Genomic DNA, 20,414 nt, shown 5'->3' with positions numbered 1-20,414 from the left:
TTGATTATGTAATATATCGTAACATAAGAAGTACATTGCAGACAAGGGATAAGTACCTTGTTCGCAACATGTGATCTTCACTAATATCCAGACAAGGGTACAGTTCAAAGCGGGATTAAACTGAATATGTTTCAACATTTTACCACCTCAAAGTTTAATAAAAAGATATGGCTTTGAGTCACTTTCTTTTCATAGCTTCATAGGCCAAATTAATGCCTGCCTTTACCAGTTACCTGCCAGCCACCACTCAAATGGCAAATTTTATGCAACTCCTAATACAGTATGGTTAAAATCAGCCTGTGATGATAGCTCAAACTGAAATCTGTTTCTTTAAAAAAGCCAGTAAAATACATTTTGAACAATTACTTAACTGGAATTAAAATCCCCACTGATACACACACCTGTAACTGTCACAGTGAAAGTATCTGTAAGAATCAGAGACTACACAAACAAAATGAACTCACCAATCATTTTCTTGTCAGCAGCTGTTCTGTGAAAGATGAGTGTGCTGTCATCAGTAATTACCGCAGTGAGAGATAAACTTCACCACTAACTTGTCATTGGTAGCCCTTCCCTCTCCATTCGGCTATTCATCCTGCCTTACCTCATCCATTGACCCACCAGCTCCCCCGCTCCCTCCACCCACTCCCTCTTAATAATAACCCACCCGCTCTGAGCATCCATCTGCCTAATCAGAAGAAGCCTCTCTTTGACAGTCACTACCTAGGCACAAGCTTGCAGACAGGAAAATCAAGCATTTTACCCCCAAAGGATTTAATATCCAGTGAAAACGAGGAGGCAGCAAGTTTATAACGCATCTATAAACCAGTCTCAGTGGGAGTGAACACAGAGCGGTACACAGGTAAAACACCCTTTTCTCTGTTTGTCTGTTTGAGACTGTGTGTGACCAAAGCTACATCCTGACCACAGGTTAACCTTCACATCTTTATTATATCCAAGTGGATTTCAGTTTATGAAGTGACAGAAGCTAAACAAGTTGGGTATTTAGAGGATGCCCTCCAGAGGAGTATTAGGTTTCTACTGAAGAACAGTGAATCTCAGAGATTGTTTTCAATATTTGTTTGTTTTCTTTTATTGTTTGTTTGTTTTGTTTTTTGGTGTGCTTTTATAATATATGCAAAAGCATCATCTTCCTCATAACATAAGCTGTCATCACTTGTAAAGCAATGCCCAGAAAATGTTAACTGGGTATTTTCCCTACAGTACCCCTTAATATAATGCGTTTAGGCTCACGAGTTTAAAGAAATGCACTGGATTATCCTTGCTTATCAAATCAAAGATTATGCAAAATAACACTCTAGTACTCCTAGTACTACTGTTGCATTAATCATATTCACTTTCTATTTCTAGGTCGCCTTTTGACAGTTAACGCTTGCCAAAATGTGGAAAAGAGGGAAGAGCACGGGGACCACTGCAAACAGACAATGTAAAGGACTACAATTCTTACTACTCTTTCGTTTTGCATTACATGTATGCTTCTTAAGAAGAAAAATATCAATCACTATTAGGCACAATATGCCGTCATATTCTCTTGGTATTATTTTTGCAATAGATAAAATGTTCCAAGTGTAAGAGATGGCTTTATTGTATCTAAAGAATTAAATATTTGTTGAATTGTTTACAAGCTTAATCCTTGCCAGATTTAGGCCCTCACTTCAGCCAGGAATATTCAAGGCTGTGTTGTATTATTAAAAATTCTCCAAAAGCATTATATAGAAGAAAAAATGTATTTTTATATCCTGAGTGAATGCTTTGACAATAAAGTAGGCCTTTGGGGTAAAACTATTTGGCACCGACTATCTGTTATAAAAGCCTACATTAATCTTTGACACAGGCAAACTTAATTACTGTCTCATATATAGCAAACTGTGCACAAGTTAATTAATCACCAAAAGTGGTGGGAAATGAGCTGTCACTAATCCTGCCAAAACATAACATATTGCTACAGTCAAATAAACAATTAAGAAGGTAGAAAACCACCATATGGTGTACCTACTGATAGATTTATGGCTTTAAAAACACTCTGAAATTTGTAAGCAAAATGAGTAATGCTTAGACTTCCAAGACAATAATAGAAAAACTAGAGGAAAACCCCTGGACAAGCCCTGCTTAGCACCAAATAACAGACAGACACAATCAGTGAATAGGTGGTGAACATAGGGGAACATTTAGCAGCTAAAGAGCCAGATATTTCCCTCAGGAGTTGGTACAGAACAGAAAGAGAACTGAAGGAAAGCAATTATTGGATTTTCAGGTGGCAAGAAACAAAACTTAAATAATATGTCGATGTTGTGTTCACAACTTTCTTGCACTGTTACCAGGTGGTGTCACACATGAAAACACTGGAACTACCCACAAGATACATAGAGCAGTTTCTCCGTTAAGTTATAAAATGAACTAAGAATTTAAATTAAGAACTTAAAGACATTTAGCCAGTTAACTAAAAGTCTGTTCTCCAAGGCTTGAAACTGAGGATGAGAAGAAAACATCCCTGGATTAGAGTCACCTGTCTGCTGCCTTTTACTGTAACTCTCTTAGAGTTTTATTCAGGCATTTAAGAGTTTTCCTTTTCCACATTATGCCTTACTATGTCTTCAGCTCCTTTTTACAATTTCATATGTATACCACCTACTGTCCTACAAGCATAAACCAGCATTCCCTCGTGTATTTGAGACTGATCTGATGTAATTTCTTTTCACCCAGGTTTCTCCCTTGTTCATCAATATATTCAGCGTTTTAATGAGGTGTCTGGAAACAAGACAGGTGAAATGAGCACCGTTTTATTTTCTGTCGGACAAACTTACTGTTTTTTGAGGTTGCAATGCATTGGAGTGCCGTATCAACATAATACTGAGAAAGAGCCATTATGCTGAATAATGGAAAAAACAATGAATAATACATTAGGCATTACTGAATGCTGTGTCTGTTTGTGACCTGTTTTACCTTTGTATTGATAACCTGAAAAACTACCTTGTCAAAGCAGTGACATGTTTGATTGGGTGGCAGCTCTCCTATTTCTGTCCTTGTCATAATAATCATTAATCCCTGGATTAATGTTGTTCTTTACTGACTCCTGTGTGATCCTTTGTCTTTGAACATTCAAAACCTGATAAAGAAATGTTCAGCTGCCAAGCAGGGAGGCAGAGGATCACAGAATTCATTCGTGGCCTGAATTTTAAATGACTGAGTGAATTAGTCCATAGTCTAGTACAGAATGTGAGCTGAAGCTGACATTTGACTGTGAAGAGATTCACACTGCACATTTTTTTTTGACGATAAATTGTCTGGGTCACTATTTTATATTGAAATTGCCGAACATACCATATATCAAGCTTTTCTGAATGTTATATACACTTATCAGCCACTTTGTTAGGTACACTTTTCCAACTGCTTGTTCATGCAAATATCTAATCAGTCAATCACATGGCAGCAACTCAATGCAATTAGGCATGTAGACATGGTCACTTCATAAACCAAGCATTGCAATGAGGAAGAAAAGACTGGCCTGAGTATTTCAGAAATTGATGAGCTACTGGGATTTTCTCCACACAACCAGGGTTGTATAGGGTTTACAGAGAATGGTCTGAAAAAGAATATATCCAGTGAGCAGCAGTACTTTTGGTGAAAATGCTTTGTTGATGCCAGAGGTCAAATGAGAATGGCTAGACTGCTTCAAGCCATTGTTACAGCTAAGGTATGTAGAAGAATATCTCTGAAGGCAAAAACCATTGCACCTTAAAGCAGATGGGCTACAGCAGCAAGAGGACTACATTGGGTGAAACTCCTGTCAGCTAAGAACAAGAAACTAAGGCTACAAATCAGACTGGCTCATCAACATAGGACAGCTGAAGACTTGCTTCTCTGATGAGACTCGGATGGTACTGTATGTCCCGTGGAGTGCATTTTCTTGGCACACTGTGGGCCCTTTAGTATCAACTGACCATTGTTTAAAGGCCACAGCCAATCTGAGAATTCTTGCTGACCATGTCGATCCCACAGCCTCCAGCTTCTAGCAGGATGATGCACCATGTCACAAAGCTCAAGTCATCTCAAACCGATTTCTTGAAAAAAAAGACAATGAGTTCATCGTATTCAAATGGCCTCCACAGTCACCAGATCCCAGTCCAAAAGAGGAACTCTGGGATATGGTCGAATGGAAGATTGACATCATGGATGTTCAATCAACAAATTTGCAGCAATTGTGTGCTGTTATCATAGCATTATAGATCCAAGGGTAATGTGTACAGCAGCTTGTTGAATCTATGTCACAAAGAATTAAGTCACTTTTGAAAGCAAAAGAGGGTCCACGCTGGAGTTTAAAAGGTTTACCTAATAAAGTGGACAGTGAGGGGAATTCAACATGTAAGATATTTAAATTTTGGATGTTAGTCATGTTAAAGAAAAAAAAAAAAAAAAAAAAAGGGTATGGACATTGCCTTCAGCTTTGTGAAACTGGTGTTTTCTAAGAGTTTTTTTTTTGTCCTAATTACCATGTAAAGTACCATTCTAAAGCAATACACATTTAAGATATCCAAGAAAAACATCATGTTCTTTTTCAAGCGATAGATGTTACCGTGAACCATAGCCGACAGACAAGATTTTGTACTATTCACATCTCCAAAATTAAGGAACATAAATTGATTACCCTACGTGCTACTAGAGCTGGTATAACTTAGAAAAACTGAAAACTAAACCTGGAATCAAAAGCAGTAAGATTTATGCACTGTACTTTCCATTTGCAAAGTTACTGTCAACACACTAATTGTCACTGGGAAAATGTTTGACATTTCTGACATCTGCTGGTAGCAAAAAAGAAATCCGTTTAGTTCAATCAAAACCAGCAAACTCATGATTAATTCTTATGATTAACTCAGTTTCTTATTTCCCCCCCCCATTTTGTTTAGCTGCTATTCGGAAGAGATCTAAGACCTCTGGAGTGATGATCACGCAGTATTTAGTAAACATGCCAGAGGGAAAAAGCACCCCTGATTTCCAGTGTAAACCAGTGGCAGTAACTATTGAGAAAGGTGGGTGCTTTAAATTATAACTGACCATTAAAACTGATCCATTAGTGAAAGATATTGTTGCTTTTGGTTTCAGCAATATCTTTCACATTATTAAACAGAAGACATGTCTTTTAGGAAAATTAGCTGTTTTCAAGGCTGTGGTGACAGGGGATCCAAAACCAGATGTGTCATGGAGAAGAGCTAAGGGAACTCTTTCAGATAAGGAAAAATTTCAGACTAAATATGATGAATTAACTGAGGAGCATATATTAGAGGTGAGTGAATAAATTATTCCACATGATGATCTTGAAGTATTTAGTACTGATACTGTTTTTTTTCTCATGAATGTATTGATCTATAATGTATTTGTATGTGAATTGACACATAAATGAATATTTCCAGATTCACAAAGTGTCTGTTGCAGAAACAGATACATACAAATGCTTTGCTGCAAACGAATATGGAAAAGCTGTCTGCACAACAACATTAACTGTGACTGAGGGTAAGTCTTGCCCATTAAATACTTTTAAAGAGGATTCTGTACTTTCTTTCTTTTAGTGTGCATTTGGAAGAGTTTTTCTATTGGTGGAGTGCTCTTGTAGATTTTAACATTTCTTATTATTTAAGCTTATAATGACAGACACTGAAAAACAAGACAAACACTGTAGGTCTAAGGGCCTAGTTCTGTTATTTTTTTATTACAAAAATGATATAGGACTCAATGTGTTTTTAAACTGGTATTTATTTAAATAAAACTTGAATTTCATTTGCTGTTTTCAGCTTCAACAAATCCAGCAGATTTCAGAAAACTGCTGAAGAAGAGGTAAGAACTGTAACCTATTAAAATACTTTTTAAAAGAGGACATTTCTGCAGGAGTATATAAGGATTAATTCCCTAACTGATCCTTTTTTTTTGACAGTTAAATACATTACATTTAATATTTTCCTGTTATCTTCAGTAAAGTAGAGAGAGCAGATGGAGAATCTGATGAAAGGTTCTGGGATGCCATGTTAAAAGCTGACCGGAACGACTATGAGCGCATCTGTTCAGAATTTGGTGTTAAAGACTTACATTTGATTCTCAAGAAACTGGATGAAAAGAAGAAGGAGAAATCACAAAATAAGAGGAAGGTATAAAAACACCCAACTCTCACACTGGATACGATATCTTAATCTCTAAAACTCAGAATTAATAAGTAAATTCTTGAGGTGTCAGTCATGGAGTGCAATTATTATTTGACTCAGCTGCTGATGAAGCACTTTCTGAATACTCACCAAGCTCATACTGTGCATTGCAACAATATGTTGATAGTTCAAATGCAAATATGACATCAGCAGAATAACTATTAACTACACTCAATAGCCACTTTATTAGGTACCTTACTAGTATCAGGTTGGAGCCCATTGTACCCTCTGAATTATTCATGACATAGAATCAACAGCATGCTGCAGACATTCCTCAGAGATTATATAGCATTGGAGTTGCTGCACATTTTTTCGGGCTGCACACCCATGAAACAAAGCTCCCATTCCACCACATCTCAAAGGTTGTCTATTGGATTGACATCAGGTGACTTTGGAGGCCATTTGAGTAAAGTGAATTCACTGTCATGTTCAAGAAACCAGGCTGAGATGATCCGTGCTTTGTGACAAAGCCTGTTATCCTGCTAGAATCAGATGTTAAAAGAGTGGTAAACTGCAGTCATAAAGGTATGGACGTGGTAGGTTGTAGCATTTAAAGAATGGCTCATTTGTACTAAGAGCCCCAAAGTACACCAAGAAAATGCCCCCTTCACACCATTACCGGCCTGAACAACATGAATCAGTGCTCTCATGCTTTGAAAATCTGATCCTATACCATCTGAATACTGCAGCAGAAATTGAGACTCATCAGAAGTAGTAACCTTTTTCCGATTTTCTATTGTTAAACTTTGCATTAACCAAGGGCCAAACATCATTACCTACTAAAGTGAGTGTATACACTTAGCCATAGGCATATATCATCTTTTTAAGTGTTCATATTATTAACTGCATTCCTTTCACTTCTGAGATCTCTTCATTTAGGACCAAAAAAGGAAAAAAAAAAATGCTTGTATTAATTTCCTAAAATAGTAACCAACAATCCAGGTCAGAGATATCAATTTGCTGATTCCTGTACTGTGTGTAAGTACTGTAAGTAATATACAAAGCAGTAAATGAGTCAGAAATACGCTGGAGCTGTGATTTCAAAACAACTGAAAAATGTTGATAATTTTGACTTTCATTAAAAACGCATAATACATGCAATCATAAAGTTCCGTAGTCCTTGATGAAAGAGTGCTTCCAGCACAGTGTACTTTTCAATTTTTATAGAAGTCGTATCATTATACCACATTGCTATTCATCATGACATGAAGGTTCTTTTTTTCTGTGTACCTAGCAGGATGATATAATTCCCTATGATGAAAATGAAACAGGGAAACACAGTCTAAAGAGTGTTGGAAGGACAACGAATTTCTCTATTGATGGCCTGATGCAAAAGGACACAGAGCTTTGTAAGGGGGATATTCAAGAGGCCAACCTTCGAAATGCAGGGCTGCCTCAAATGGATCCTGAAAAGTTCATACTCCCTGCAGAGTTTAAATGTAGGTTTAAAAACCAGCTATGGCTAGACCTGGAAAAAAAAAAAAAAAAAAAAAAAAAGAGTCTTCAGAACATAAGCATTTGGGCATTTGCATATTGTTTTTGTTGTACATTCGACTTTAAACAAATGTGCATATGCTAAAGCTTGTAAAAATTTACTGACTAGCCCATAAGCAGACAGTAGCCATTATATTTATCCAGTAACATAACTTTAACAGCTGACACTGAATGTACTGAAGCACACAATCATGTCCAAATAATAGTCTTGCAATGTTCTCTACATTCTCTAATTGAATAGAAGATGACCAATACTGATGATACATATATTATATCAAAAAGAAAATCACATGAATATAATATTTTACTTTTTTGTAGTTTCCAAAGTCGACTTTGTGATCAAAATTCAAGAGATTAAAGCTGAAGAAAGGGAGGATGCTTTGTTTGAGTGTGTCCTGACACACCCGCTACCTAACATCACATGGATGGGCAAAGGCAACATCCTGGAGGATGGAGAAAAATATAATTTAACTATGTCAGACCACAAACTCATCCATAGGCTCCTCATCAAGGACTGCCAGATGCTGGACAAAGGCATCTATTCCGCTGTGGTTGGCAATACATCCTGCAATGCCTGGTTGGTTGTGGAAGGTATCACTGTATAACATTACCTTAACCATTGCTATTTTCATATTATCATCATTATTATTATTATTACTATTATTATTAGATAACTAATTACGTTGTACTTCTAACTTTTAAGCTGACAGTAATCCTGCACCTGGTGGTGAGAGGAGACCCCGTAAAACTACTGTGGCTCGTGGAGCACGGACTGACATTGAGAAAGTGGCCCAAGAGCAGCAACTAAAAATACAAGGGGAGATGGAGAAGCTCTTGGCAGAAGTAAATGCAAAATACGGAGCAGTACATATAACCGACAAACTATCTTTAGAAGAACTGGCATTAGAAGAACTGACTTTAATCTTAAGCACAGGTGGAAAATACAGTAAAGTTACTGGACAAGGTAAAAACATGTATTTCTGACTCTGCCAGTACCCTCCCTGTCCTTTGGAGCAAAAACTCAACAAAATCTATTATCTCCTTAAAATTAACTCCATTAAACTGTCCTATCACTCCTATCAGTCCCATATTCTGTCTCACCCTTCACGTCTTACCAAAGCATTTCTACTACCAGCACTGCAGTGAATAGGCAGTGTGGCTAAAACTGTGCTGATGATAAAACATGCACGCTTACTGCTACTTATTTCAAAAGATTAACAGAGTGTATTAACTTGTGTCGTTCCTGGCTAATATTTGGTTACCCAACTATAAGCCATCTTTTATTTTTCAGTGGCATTAAGTATGACATAGTTGCTTACTGGTACTGGTGCAGGCTGGAAATTAAATCTCTGAAAAACAAATATTTTTAAAAGACTTTCGACTTTAAAAAAATCACCATTTTTTTTTTATTTCTAACTGGTAGGTGAAAATCAAGAAGATTATTCTGAGGAGACTAAGAACTTCACTGGACATGCAACTAAATCAAAATACTTAAAACAAAGTCGTGACTCAGAAATCAGAGTAATTGGTAAGAAACATACAAAGCAGTACGTGTGTCCATTCCCTTGTTATAGACCGAAAAGTCTAAATATGTAAATAAATATTTTGACCTTTAATCTTGTTTTGTGTCTGTCCAGAGTCAACTGACAAATTTATGGATGCAGACCAGTCTCAAATGCTTACCATTAGTCAACAAGAGCTGGGGGAATCTGATAGAAACAATAACTCCACTGGGTCTGTCAAAAAACAAATGAAAAGAAAGAAAGTCCAATGGAAACAACAAACATCTGGTAAGGGCTGAATGACTGCATGAAAATGCACTATATCTTATTCAAGATTTATACTTATGTGTATTAGATATAAATATGTAGATATAAATTATAAAACACTTTTCAACTCCACTTAAGCACTCAAAGCACTTTATACAGCATGCCCCATTTACCTATTCCCACCCATTCATACAGGCACTTTTTCCTGCACCTGATGTTTTGTACCTAACATTCACACACATTCATAATCTGATTAATACATCAGATCGCAACTTGGAGTTCAGTATGTTACCCATCATGCAGAGTGGAGCAGCCAGGAATCTAAGCATCAACTTTCCTCTTGAGCCACAGCAACCCCAATACACTGATGTACAGATGGAAAAACTGTTTATTGCTTTATTATTGTCAGTTTTTGTGCAATATTGAATTACAAAATGCATTTTCTTTCATTTGTATTTTTTTAATAAAATGTAACCAATATGTATCTGAGACTTTTGTTTCAAACCCTTACAAAGTTTTGGGCCATTTCTATTTGCACTTGTAAATTATAGTCGTGAATTATTATTGTAAAACAGTTTAAGTTTAAGTGATATTGCACCATGAGAATTGCTGTCAAAGCTTCAAATGACACAGTTAGCATAGAAGCTTTATCTTCAATAGTGTAAAAATTCAGAAAGATGTCCCTTAGCACTTTTTAAATTATATTTTTCTTAATTAATCAAAGAAAATAAAATGCAGCAGAACAAAATCAACATCAAAATTATTACTTAAAAATTCACTGGATAAAGTTGTGCATGTAATACCTGACACAGATCCAAAAGAACTAGCAAGTGAAAATGAATCAAGTTGCTATGATGAGGATGAAGACGCTACTGACCAGGACAAGCACACAATTTCTCCAAAGCAAGACCAAAAGCCAAAGGATGCACTCGATGGTAAGGGAGCACAATTAGTGTGGCATTGCAAGGGGAATTTGTATGATTCAATTTCCTCCATGAGGAAACTCAAGGATATATTCCTGGATATATGTTTTGCTTAAAACCATATATGGTATGATTTTGAAAGAACTCTTCTAGCTGAGAGAAGATTTTTGTTTTAAAGGTGAAAGTGCAAGTCTGAAAGACGACATTAGGTGTGACGAGACTGAGGATGAGACTGAATCTTCAACACATATGAGGCGTAAAAGACACGCCCCTCCGATCGAAGATTTGGTGGTTGGTAAGTTGGAGACAAAGAATTCTTCTAAACCAGAAGGGTTTTTCTTTTTTGTTTTTTGATGTTTTTTTTAATTAATAATCTGTTTAACTAAACTGATTAACACTTAAACATGTAAAACTCAATTAGCTGAATTATTCCACTGTATTTCTGTCTTATTAACACAGACATGACTACCTTTACCCGCATAAACATACCTGAACAACATTCTGAACTTGTTGATAGATAGTGAAAGAAACATTAAAGTTTCAGCTATTTATTTGTGGATGGAAAAGAAAAAAATAAAATAAAACTATTATATTAAACTAAACTAAACTGATCTACAGATAGAAAAGACTTGTTGTTGTAAGATTATACATTTATAATTTATTTCATCTACCAATATCCAAAATCCATTAAAGTGTATTGACTGGTGTCACACTTCATGTCCAAGATTTTCCAAAAATCATTTTAACTGTTCTTAGATCCAGGGGTTCAGTTCATCTGTGGTTTGACTGATGTCAGTGCGATCATCAATGAGATCGCTGAGTTAACATGTAAGCTTAGCAGTGAAGACTGTGAAGGAGCCTGGTTCAGAGATGGCAAACAGGTTAGTCAAACAAACATATACATGTTATATTTCTGTTCTGGTACAGTTCTGTGTTCACCCACACACCCAAGTTACTGTGACAGTGGATCAATAAATTGTCATACCATGCCTAACGAATTCATAACTGAGAAAAAAAAGAAAACAGGTCCATTGTAACAGCAACAAAATAATTTTTTTTTTTTTTTAAAGTAGCATTAGGGTCATATGTATTTGGACAGTTACATTTTTTTGGCAAACACTGTGATTGTCCTGAGACTTGTTGTTTAGTTCTTTAGAATTCTGAGATACTGTCCTTGTGTTCAGATTCTTGAGAGCCTCTGAGTACTATATTTATATTTAAAGTTCTTGCTTCTTGTTCATCCCTGTTAGATCCCCTTCTTTTCCAGTCTGTTCTAGTCTTTTCTCTGTCTTTGCATCTCCTGAATGAAGTCAGTTTGTTGCAAGCTCGCTCTTGCAACAAACTGACTAACAAAATGCTGTGCATTGAAGTGCAAACTTTTAGCTTTGCAGTAGCTTTGCCTATAGCCTTTATAGAGGATTAAAGATATTTGGACAATTCACTAACAAGCAGTTTCATAGCCAGATGGAGCTTGTTCCTACATTTTCTGTGACAAATTAAGCATATAAAATATCTGGAGTTGATTTCAAGTGTTAAAGTTGCATTTGACAGGTGCAACAAGGTGCAAACCACTGGTTACGCTGAAGAACAAGAACACCAGATAAGACTGAAAACATCTAAAAGAGTTTAGGTGGGAAACACAGCTTTTGGTGATACCCCTCTAAACTTCAGGATAGGATGGGATATTTATCCAACTATTCTTATATTTTTACCTGTGGTAGTTAATTTTGAGTATCTGAAATAAGCTGACTATATATTAAAAAAAAAAAAAAAAACAGTAATTCCAAAACATAATGCAACATTTTGCTGAACCTCTTAAATTAATGATGGAAGTCTCTACTTAAATTACATCTTGATTTAAAATCTACTTTGGTGGTGTACAGAGGCAAAATTACAAACACTGTCAGTGTCCAAATTCTCATGGACCTAACTGTATGTAAATGTAGCACTCTGTCATTCCTCGCTAAAGTTTGATTCCTTATTGATGTATTTTAAATTTAAAAGCTCAAAACTGACATTTAATAAATAAAGAGTGTCATTACTGATGTCTGAAAATCATCACCGGTTTCACTGAACAGCTGTTCATCTTTAATTTACTTCAAATCTTTTGCCAGTGTTCAAGTACTTTAGGCCCATGTGGGAGACACACACAGCTGGACAAGAAGCCCCCTTTGAAAGCCTAATTTTTCTTTACTTTTAACTGTTTGCTCTTTTTCCTATCAGATATTCCAAGATGAAAGTTTCTCCATAACTAAAGATGGGCCAATTCATAAATTGGTCATAAGCAAGTGCACGGAAGAGCACTCTGGAAAATACCGTTTTGAGGCAGATGGCCGTAAAACAGAGGCAATGATAAATGTCAAAGGTTTGAGAACTGCTCATTAAAGCATGACATTTTGCAAACTTTAAATGGAAAATGTACAGACATACTAATAAAGAAATGTTGAAGCAGATCACGGATAACATAATACTTCTCCAACTCCTAAAAACTTCTTTAGATCCTCCCAGGTTTGACCTTGAAGACCTCAGTGCTTTTACTGAGCCAAAGACAGTTAAAGTGGGGCACAATGCCATCTTCAAATTGCATTTTCTTGGACACAAACCCATAAAGATTCAGTGGTTCAGAGAAGGAGAAGAGCTCCAAGATGACAACAATACAAGGATAGAAAAATCTGCAAGCCAAAGCCGGTTGCTTCTGAGCAGATGCCAGAGGAAGGACACAGGAGAGATCAAGATCAAGCTAAAAAATGAACACGGCTTCACTGAGGCACTCTCACGGCTTATTGTGCTTGGTGAGTGAATTATGGACAATGCAGAAGCTGAACAGATAAATATAGGTTTCAAACAGCAGTAAAAATCTCGACTGACATACCCTCATAATATATTTGACAACTGATTTGAAAACTTGTGCAAAGTTGTTTTTCTGTTAAAAAGTCCTGTAATTATTAGTTCTACGTAAATACTGTCTCTATTATGAACATTGTAAATGTATTTCCATACTTTCTATAAAACTTTATTGCCATTTCAGACAAACCAACCCCACCTCTGGGTCCTGCAGAGGTAACAGAGAGCTCAGCTACATGTATTGAATTTAGATGGCGCCCTCCAAAGGATGATGGTGGCTCCCCAGTGATTAACTACATAATGGAGCGTCAGCAAGTGGGGCGAAACACCTGGAAGAAAATAGCGGAAATACCAGGTGTGTCCAGTTACCGAGACACAGGCGTAGAGCGAGGGCGGAAATACTGTTACCGCATCCGAGCAGTGACTGCAGAAGGCACAAGCGAAGTTATGGAAACTGAGGAAATGCAAGCTGGCACACTTGGTAAGCAAAGCTGACTACTCACCAAGCTCAATCACACAGAAATAACAGAATGCAAACTTCATATATTGATTTTTATTGTGGGATTCATTTGTCTTCAACAGAAAAGGAAGCTTTTCATTATGAAATGCCAAATAGACGACCTTGTGACTGCTCACTGTCACCAGTTTTCAAAAAGGTTTAAAAATCTGCCAGTCAAAACTTCAGGTTGCTGACATACAGTTAAAAGCCAAATGTGATCTCCCAATCAGTTTACTTGTAAGATATATACAGTGTATATGTGATGATGGCACATAGGCTACAAAGTGGGTAAACTATACAGTGGGTAACTATAAAACGGTTAAAACAAGCATTCGCTCTCTTATAGCTCACAGCTAAAACATAACACACACAAACCACTGCACAGCATAATGCAAAGAAAGTACTTACTGTTTGCAGATCTGCTTGAAAAATACTTCAAAGTGTCCCTCTGGACCATCTGTCTGTACAGCTTTGCAGAAATACTGGCTAGACTTGTCATTTTTGACAAGCCTGAAATGGTCCTCACCTGAATCCAGTTATTCTCACCAGCTGTTAAAACTAAGCATTTTTTTTTAATTTATAAAACATGATCCTGGCAGTGTAGCCACATGACCAGCCTTTTCAGTCCTTTTCAGATTCAAAGTCAAATTCATTTCCACCTTCTAGACCAGGGGCAGGGAATTCCAAGCCTCGAGAGCCGATGTCCTACAGGTTTTAGATGTGTCCTTGATCCAACACAGCTGATTTAAATGGCTAAATTACCTCCTCAACATGTCTTGAAGTTCTCCAGAGGCCTGGTAAAGAACTAATCATTGGATTCAGGCGTGTTGACCCAGGGTGAGTTCTAAAACCTGCAGGACACCGGCTCTTGTGGCCTGGAGTTCCCTACCACTGCTCTACACTGACAGTACACTGTTTATGCTCTTTTTTTCTAGATTCTATAAAGTGGGTATGAAGGTGGAATTTAGTTAATGAATCTAAGCATCATCTGCTAAAACTCATCTACAATTCTCTGCTATACTTGATCTAACCTTACTCTGGCCATGAAACCGCAGCCATGGTGCACCAGTCACACACTTTTCCTTACTTTAAATTCACTACACTGCAAAGTATTTTCATACAACCTTTAAAATAACACTTAGTCTGTCTCAATTTCATTTGCAGCATTTCACAATATTAAAAAAAATCCCATGTACTGACCCAAATATCTGATATAAAAACATGACTTAAATGTAAGCTTTACATTTCTACTTTATACAATACAACTGAGCAGTCCTTACCTTTAATCTAACCTCTCTTCTTTCTCTCCTGTCCGGTCTTTCTTATCTTTCTCCATCTCTGAGTGAAGTTAGCTCTCTTTCTTTTCTCTCCCTGTGAAATACAGCAGCCGGACCTTTAGCTAGCAACACACTTTGTTGCTAAACTGCACACAAACAGTTTGTGTGTTTCCTTAGCTTACAGAAACGCTGCATTTGAATTTACCTCCGTCACTCCCTCTATGCTCGCTGATCTTCTGTAGGGCGAGTTAGATGCTTAAGAACCGCAACTTACAGACACCTGCAGTAGTTCCGATGTTTTCACACACAAAAAAGAAAGAACAATATCCTGACTTTGGCACACGTCATATCTCTTTACGCTACATCCTCTGGTGATTAATAAACAAACTGCCATTGATGTGTTTCTGTGACTGTTTCTGTTTTTACTCTGAAATCGGTTTGATGTTTTTTCGAAATAACAACTCGATCCAAATGCTTTAAAACAAAAGTAACGAGCCTGTTTTGAAAATGTAAGGAGTACAAAGTACAGACACTTAAAAAAGTAGGGAGTTAAAGTAACAAAAAAAACCCTACTCAAGTAAAGTACAGATACCTGAAACAGTAACGAAGTATTTGTACTTCTTTACTCCCACCTATGGACTTAAGCTCGCCCGTTTTCTGTATTTCATAGAGGAATTTTAATGACACATGAAGTTATAGCTTAGGCTTTAGCTTAAAACGGATAGCTAAACAAGCATCTGTTTTATCAGTTTCCGGTCCTAAAAGACTCAAGTTTATACTAGTGGAATAATTTAGTGGCATAAGTAGCTTGTATCAATGCAAATGATTTTATAGTTAATTATAGAAAATACAGGCACGGGTACATATAACCAGCCACAACAAATTTTACCAGTGAATTTGTCCCTGTGTGCCGGTGTTCTGGGAATGGAGGCTTGTTTTCCCTCAGAGCAGCCTGGAAAACGCAGGTGTTACAACTGATAACACTAATGACTCTTCGCCTACAGTGTAACAACGAGCTAACAGGACCCTGAAACTGATGCAGCTAATCTAAGCAGCAAACGTCATTATTTAGATCTGCTCTGCCTCTCTGTGGCATGTCCAAAATATGGTTCAAAATGCATCAACCGGTAGGAAAGCGGCGTTACTGCCCCCTACTGTGCTTTACTGGCCATATTCTCCTTTCTTAATGAATCAAGTGATGCGCAGTAAACAACTACTCTTTTCATTATTAACCATTACTTCTGTCTAGGAGGATATGTAGTTGGCTCAGATTACCTGTTTGTGTGTCTGTTTGTTAGTGGTATTACTGAAAAAGTTATGAGGTTTCCATGAAATTTTTACCAGTGATGGGGCTTGGCACAACTTAACTTTGGGATCCATCTGGATTACAGTCCACAGCCAGGAATTTTTGGGACAGTTTACCACCGAGAGAGAAACCTAGATAGGATGATATACATATATGATATACATATACTGCATTATGAAAATAAGAGACCTTTTTAGCCTTGGAGGAGGTGTGAAGCCTGGTGTTGTAAATGAAATTAACTTATCAATTATCAGTTTAGATGTTAATCATTTCAGCATAGTACACGTTGATAAATGAACATACATAGCTAAAACATTAATGTTTATATGTACAGTTATTGTTTTATCTACATAAATTACAGTGCTCTGATTCAAGGCTGCTTCTTCATTTTGGTCTCAAGTAACAAAAAAGCTTTTTTTTTTTTTTCTGATTGTAACCATTACCAGCACAATCTATTTCGTTTCTGCATTTTTCAGCCTTCCCTGGCCCTCCAGCACCTCCAAAAGTGGCCAGCGCTTTTGATGACTGTATAAATCTTTCATGGGCTCCTCCAAGTAACACGGGAGGTTCACGTATCTTGGGCTATATTTTGGAGAAACGAAAGAAGGGAAGTAATCTCTGGTCTGTTGTCAATGCCAATGATGAGCTCATAAAAGGTGCGTATTTTTTAACTTACCTCAGTTTAATCTGATGGACCTGATGACATTAGAGCATAACAGGACTCTTTTTTGCTGTTGTTTTTCTCCCTTCCTCTCTTTCTGTCTTTCTCCATGTAAACTCTTTTGTAGAAAAGAAATATGCAGTGAAGGATGTTGTTGCGGGTATGGAATATGAATTCAGAGTTACTGCCATAAATCTCTCAGGAGCAGGTGAATTTAGCAGCCCTTCAGAGTTTGTTTTTGCACGAGATCCTAAGAGTAAGTGTTGCAACTATTCTACATGAAACAAAAGACTAAAAAAAAATGTATTAACAAGTATCGCTTAGTCAAAACTTAAATATCTGATGTTTGAACTACACCAGAGCCTCCTGGTAAAGTTACAGGCCTTAAGGTGACAGAAACCTCCTACAACCACTTGGTCCTAACTTGGACAAAACCAGAAGACAAACCAGGCATACAGGATGAAGCAAGAGGGTATTTTGTTGAGATTCGGCAAGCAGATTGCATCGAATGGTCCCGCTGTAATAGTACCCCCATCATCATGACTTCCTTCAGTGTGAAAGGCCTGAAATCCATGGACATGTACTGGGTAAGAGTGATTGCCATTAATGATGGAGGAGAGAGTGAGCCCGAGGAGCTGCCCAACTATGTACTGGCAATGCCTTCACCAGGTATGTCAACAAGTCTTAGATATTTCAGATTCTGTTGGTTTGTTGCTGCTAAGAATGATTTTTTTTTTGTTTTAAATAAAACTTTTTACCCCCCCAGAAAATTCACTCGTTCTTGGTAGAATACAACATTTCTGTGATGATTTATCTTTTCTTATATAGTTTTGTTCATTCCAATTACGAACCATGATAAATTACAATATGGTACAAACCTTTTTTTTTTGTTTTTTATTTATTTATTTATTTATTTATTTATTTTGTCACCACTACAGTGAGGCCAAGATTCACAAACAACAAGATGAAGAGTTTCTTTGTTGTGCGGGCAGGAAACTCTGTCAGGATCACAGTCAATTTTGAGGTGAGAATGATATTTCAGTTTTAAAATCAGGCAAACCATGGTTTCGCAAAACGAAACGGGTGAGGCAATAAAAGAAAACGTTGAAGATATTCCTTTTTTTAAACAGGCTTCTCCTCGGCCAGCAATTATCTGGCTAAAGGATAATGTGCCAGTTACAAAGCGGATCACAATCAGTAACTCTGATGGCTCCTCCCAGTTGCTGATTCCTTCTTCTGAGCGCTCTGATTCCGGCATCTACTCCATTTTGGTGAAAAATCTCGTAGGGCAGGAAACATTAAGTGCAGAAGTCAGGGTCACAGGTAAAATAAAACTATAATTGTATACTCGTTTTCTTTTGCAACATCTTTTCGTAACAAAAGCTGATGGATCTGATGAAAGTAAAACTGTTCGCAGATGATCCAAAACCACCTGGACCAGTAGAACTGGAAGAAAATGTGCCTGGTACTGTGACAGTAATCTGGGAACCTTCTCCTGATGAGAAGCGTGATGACCGTCTCCACTACACCGTGTCCAAACTGGACTCTACCAAGCGTTCGTGGGTCACAGTGGCTGACAGGCTCTTCAATAACAAGTTCACAGTCTGCAATATCATGCATGGAAGGGAATATCATTTCCGGGTCTATGCCAAAAATGACATGGGCATATCTGCACCCTCTGAGTCACCAACCTGGGAGGTGGAGAAGAAGAAAGGTGTGTTTGTCATCTCAAACAATCATAAAGTCCAAATACTCACTTTTTAAGAAAAAAATGATAATACTGTGTCTGCTCTTTCATAGAAAAGTTTCTAGTAAGTGTACCAACCATGAAGGACTGTGATTTGCGGTGTGCCCCATCCTTCATTGTTCCACTGAAGCTGCACACTGCACCCAAAGGTTATGAATGCTATATGAGCTGTGCAGTGAAAGGAAACCCCAAACCTCGCATAACATGGTATCGAAATCACATCAGTCTAAACACTAATACCAACTATTACATCTCCAACACCTGTGGAGTTTGCACCATGTTAATCCTCCGTGTGGGTCCCAAAGACATGGAAGAGTACAGCGTCATTGCAGAGAACAGCTTGGGACGAGCCGAATGCTCCACCATCCTTAATGTCAGAGGTGAGAAGAAAATATACTGGCTGTATTTACGGTGAGGGTTAGTTGTTGGGGGGGTGGGTGGGGGGGGGGGGGGGGGGGGGTGATAGTAAAGGTCAATAAATCTGTATCTCTTTCTCTCACACAGAGTGAAGACATGGAAGATGCCAGTACGGTGTGAGCAACATTTATTTGAAAGATCAACTGTGTAGCACAGGATGATTGGCAAGATTGTGCTCTTGTTTATTAAATTGGTACTAAAATAAAATAAATAAATAAATACAATTAAAAAATAATTACATTTGTTTATGGTTCGACAAGGTTTCCTGTTTGTTTTTGGTCATGATTTAAAGAGTCTTGGTTGAGCCCTTAATCCAGTAACCAGCAGAATACCCATCACATATTAGATCAGTTGATGAATCATCTGAACAAATACTTGAGAGTTATTTGTAAAGATGGCTATAATTTATTGCAGGCATACACTTTAAATACTACAGCAGTGGTACAATCAGAACGTTTGTCAAAAAGCCTCGCAAAGAAATGTGTATTGTATTATTTACTACACATATAATCCCCTGATAGGTAACTGTGAGGCAAAATTTCTTTGTCATATTTTGTAAAATGAATTAATAAATAAAAAAAATATGATGGAAACGTTTAAGTGGACAGGAAACATGTATATGTATTTATACGTATAAAGGCTAAATTATACCATGGAGCCAAGCTCTCAAAAACTGTCATAGCTTTAATACTGTTGGTGAAGATGGCTTTAAGAAAGAAGTGTTTACAGTTAAGTTTTTAGAAGATGTTTAGCGCCATCTTGTGTCAGTACAGAATGTCAACGGATTGGTTGGTGCTGGCTAATAGATTAATACTGTTGTTGTTGTTGTTGTTATCGTCATCATTATTATTAGCTTAATAAACCAGAAACAGAACCAATAACCAATAATAATAAATCAATGAGACTAAAACCAAAAATCATTCTAAGAAGATCATTTTGTAAACTGTCCCTGGCTGCAACAATGCGTTTTATGTTAACAAAAAAAAATAGGGATAAAGTAAGTGGTTCCTTGTTGTTGGGCTAACTGCACCGAAACGGAAAATCCACCTGTTAGCGGTAATGTTAGTGTTTGCAAAATACGTTATAAGTGAGAACAGTGTATGTCAATCGTTTTTACTGTTCCCTATAGTTTTTAATTGTCAACCATTATTGAAGGCATATGTTTGGATGGGTGTTTAGTAGCTCTGCTAAGAAAAACAACAAGAATAGTTATTGGGGAAAATGTGAGAGACGGGAAGACAAAAGACAACACGAAGGACAAAAAT

At 37.1% G+C, this 20,414-nt stretch overlaps 1 protein-coding gene across 1 annotated transcript; it reads left to right on the top strand.

Annotated features, from left to right (window-relative positions):
- Positions 1-1,401: 1,401 nt before the first annotated feature.
- Positions 1,402-19,361, top strand: LOC146645348 (immunoglobulin-like and fibronectin type III domain-containing protein 1). The gene is made up of 26 exons (XM_085393871.1): positions 1,402-1,447; positions 2,725-2,784; positions 4,926-5,048; positions 5,163-5,302; positions 5,430-5,529; positions 5,808-5,850; positions 5,987-6,158; positions 7,447-7,651; positions 8,025-8,297; positions 8,410-8,670; positions 9,130-9,234; positions 9,344-9,496; positions 10,288-10,410; positions 10,577-10,693; positions 11,155-11,279; positions 12,622-12,763; positions 12,897-13,190; positions 13,427-13,723; positions 16,801-16,980; positions 17,113-17,241; positions 17,346-17,654; positions 17,924-18,009; positions 18,116-18,308; positions 18,403-18,699; positions 18,786-19,112; positions 19,237-19,361. The coding sequence occupies exons 1-26, from the start codon at positions 1,402-1,404 to the stop codon at positions 19,239-19,241; spliced, it is 4,305 nt and encodes a 1,434-aa protein (XP_085249997.1). The 3' UTR covers positions 19,242-19,361.
- The last annotated feature ends 1,053 nt before the right edge of the window (positions 19,362-20,414 follow it).

The sequence above is a fragment of the Rhamphochromis longiceps genome, linkage group LG20 (genome assembly GCF_057381845.1).
Source record: "Rhamphochromis longiceps isolate RC_006_pf linkage group LG20, R_longiceps_female_GT1.1, whole genome shotgun sequence".
Taxonomy (NCBI): domain Eukaryota; kingdom Metazoa; phylum Chordata; class Actinopteri; order Cichliformes; family Cichlidae; genus Rhamphochromis; species Rhamphochromis longiceps.
Note: the sequence above shows the minus strand (reverse complement) of the source record. Positions and strands in the feature narration are given on the sequence as shown.

What these genes read in the sequence shown, in the direction of transcription:
- LOC146645348 (XM_085393871.1), top strand. Translation starts at nt 1,402, where the DNA reads ATGTGGAAAAGAGGGAAGAGCACGGGGACCACTGCAAACAGACAAT. An exon ending in GATCGAAGATTTGGTGGTTG is followed by an intron (nt 10,694 to 11,154) that starts GTAAGTTGGAGA and finishes AACTGTTCTTAG; the next exon opens with ATCCAGGGGTTCAGTTCATC. An exon ending in TGCAGAAGTCAGGGTCACAG is followed by an intron (nt 18,309 to 18,402) that starts GTAAAATAAAAC and finishes AACTGTTCGCAG; the next exon opens with ATGATCCAAAACCACCTGGA.